The sequence below is a fragment of the Parasteatoda tepidariorum genome, chromosome 4, assembly GCF_043381705.1.
Source record: "Parasteatoda tepidariorum isolate YZ-2023 chromosome 4, CAS_Ptep_4.0, whole genome shotgun sequence".
Taxonomy (NCBI): domain Eukaryota; kingdom Metazoa; phylum Arthropoda; class Arachnida; order Araneae; family Theridiidae; genus Parasteatoda; species Parasteatoda tepidariorum.
Genome location: NC_092207.1, coordinates 4,967,142 through 4,970,149, shown reverse-complemented (window position 1 = coordinate 4,970,149; position 3,008 = coordinate 4,967,142). Strand labels below are relative to the sequence as shown.

At 26.7% G+C, this 3,008-nt stretch overlaps 1 protein-coding gene across 1 annotated transcript in view; it reads left to right on the top strand.

The window, feature by feature from the left end:
• Nucleotides 1-1,311: 1,311 nt before the first annotated feature.
• Nucleotides 1,312-3,008, top strand: part of LOC107444471 (beta-alanine transporter-like) — a 275,373-nt gene continuing 273,676 nt past the window's right edge. The window contains exon 1 of the mRNA XM_071179361.1: nt 1,312-2,619. Within this exon, the coding sequence (XP_071035462.1) occupies nt 2,224-2,619 (396 nt within the window). The 5' untranslated portion in view covers nt 1,312-2,223. The remainder of the gene's footprint in view (nt 2,620-3,008) is intronic.

Here is a 3,008-nt window from a genome sequence, read left to right as displayed (position 1 = left end):
ATCGTTTAATTTTATTTCAAAAATCTTATTACTCGACAATAACTAAACATTTGATTTTTATTAATAATCTTTCATTTATAAAATCTGATGTTTTCTAAATTAAGTTACTTTTATTTATTGATAAAATATTTTTATCATGTTTCAGCTGTTGGCTATTTTGTGATTTTAAATTGGATAATTTAAGTACTAGTACTATTTTGTTTAGTTGCTATCATTTAAAATAACGAAATCATTTAATATTCGACAATGACATTGTTAATAACATTTGAACTGTTTGAAACATTGTTAATAACCTCTTTTTCATATATTCTACTAAATTGCACTTATAATTAAAAATTAAAAAAGCTTTTTTCATAAGAATAGAGTTAGTTCTATTTCAAATATTTTCTTAATTTTTCATGAAATGTTGCATGCTAGCTGAATTAGATTTTATTTTGATTTGCCTATATTTGCTCTCCATAGCATTTATTATTTACTATTATTTTAAATATGAAAACTTTTACTATTTTTCTATAATTAAATGCTTGTAACATAGTTTTTCTAAATTACTCCAGTAATGAAAATCTATATATAAATGTTCCGTTTTATCTGCATTGCATTTTTCTTTTGATATGCAAACATATTCTTTCTTTTTACACTGTGAATTAATTATATTCCCAGATACTTCACCCACATTTCACATACTGACGTTATAATCTACTAAATATCTAAATGGATTAGACATTTATGATTTACTACCATTTTAATTATTATTAAATAAGAACATTTTTACTGTTTTTCTTTAATTGAATGTTTGAAACATAGTCAATAATCTACTTTTCAAAATTTCGTTAAGATACTCCTGTAATTAAAATCCGTATATAAATGTTCCGTTTTATCTGCATTGCATTTTTCTTTTGATATGCAAAAATATTCTTTCTTTTGAAAATGTGTATTAATTATCATCACAGATACTTCATCCATATTTCGCATACTGACGTTATAATCTACTAAACATCTGAACGGATTATTCATGTATTATTTACTACCATTTTAATTATTATTCAATATGAATTATTTTACTATTTTTCTTTAATTGAATATTTGAAACATAGCAAATTATCTATTTTTCAAAATTTCGTTAAAAAACTCATGTAATTAAAATCCATGTTGCATTTTATCTGCATCACATTTTTCTTTTAATATGCAAACATATTCTCTCTTTTGACAATGTGGATTAATTATCTTCACAAATACTTCGTCCGCATTCCGCATAGTGTCGCTATAATCTACTAAATCTTTAGAACAGACACATTTCGAAATTCCTTCCTCAGTGGCTGAAGAGCCGCCGAGCTTTTAAGGTATTCCATCAATACCCACACCCCCTAGAGGAAATTTTCTTATGACTTTAGTCACGCTCTATGGAAGGAATTTAGAGGAAATTTTTATTAACATCTGTTGCGTGTTATGGATCTATTTGTAATATTTTGTGCGAAAATTTCTACTCTTTTGTTTCTCTAAAGATAATTAAAGTCATTTATTTCGTATAGGAAAACAGTTTTAAAAAGTTTTAGTTTGCTTTTGCGTGGATATTATTTCACTAAATGTTGATGATTTAATTCGTTAATGTTTCGGTAGAGCTGCTAATTGCTGATCTTGTAATTTTTTGAATTTATCATCTTAAAACATTTAGTTCATTTTAGAAAATTAAACTTGTAGTAAATAAATTTTGTTTAAATATATATTTCGTGCATATTTTGTTACATGTTGAACTTGTATTATTATTATAACTATAAATTATAATATTGTTGTTATACATTTCGCTTTTTTCCTGCGCAGTTAAAATTATTTTATTTCAAGAGTAGAACAAACATTCAAACTTGTAAATATTTATTCAGTTGAATTTATTCCATTAACCATTATGCATCTAACCTCAATTATTTAAGACCTGTTTACATTCCAAAAATGTTTTTTTAATAATACTTATTTACTGTTAATATTGACGGAATTTATAGCAACCAAGGCATCGAGTCCAAAGTAAATTGACATCAGTGTTTACCTTATAGAAAAAGGCATGCGTATACAGTTCATTTTAATAAATATTTTAAATTTAATCATTTCATTGAATGTTTTTTGATGTTTGATACTATACGACAAGTAGCGTTCGTAATGTCATGTTTTTTAAACTAATACATATTCGCTCGTAATATACCAAAACAAACAGTGTCATCAGTAAACATCATAATGGATTTTGATGAAATACTTCATGAAGTGGGAGAAAATGGAAAATATCAAAATCTTATGTTATGGTTCGTGTTCTTACCTGCGCACCTCACATTTGGTTGTCAAGCATTTAGCCAATTGTTCATGTCTTGGACTCCTGACCACTGGTGCCAAGTGCCTGAATTGGCAGCAGCGAACTTGAGTGACCACCTTATTAGGCACCTGACTATTCCCCAGGCACCTACTAGTACTGGTTACAGCCGATGTACCATGTATAAATTGGATTACAGTATACGTACGGAACATAATACTATTATTTTAAAAGAGCCCAATACAAACTGGACAAACGTTACTTGTAAAACTGGATGGATATACAATACAAGTAGTAACTGGGACAGAGATACAGCTGTAACAAAGGTGAGTGTTTCAGTAATATTATGTTTCCTGTTATTGAGTTAAAATAATGAAAATGTTAATGTTATTATTATGATCCACTCAATTAACTCTTTTTTAGTTACAGGATTATTATTTTAGCATTCATGGGGAATAGCTGTGCAAAAGAGGCAATATATTTTATAAATATATACTCTTTGAACTGTTTATTGCTATTCGAGAAACGTATATAAATTAAGCTATTCAACATTTAAACAGCTTAAAAAATGAAATTAAATTAGTTTGTACTTTTTCTACTATTTTTATAACAATATATATATATATATATATATATATATATATACCAGAAAACACGAAGAAAGTTAAGAAAAACAATAAGTTTCATTTATTGCGCATAAGCAGCAAGTAAACAG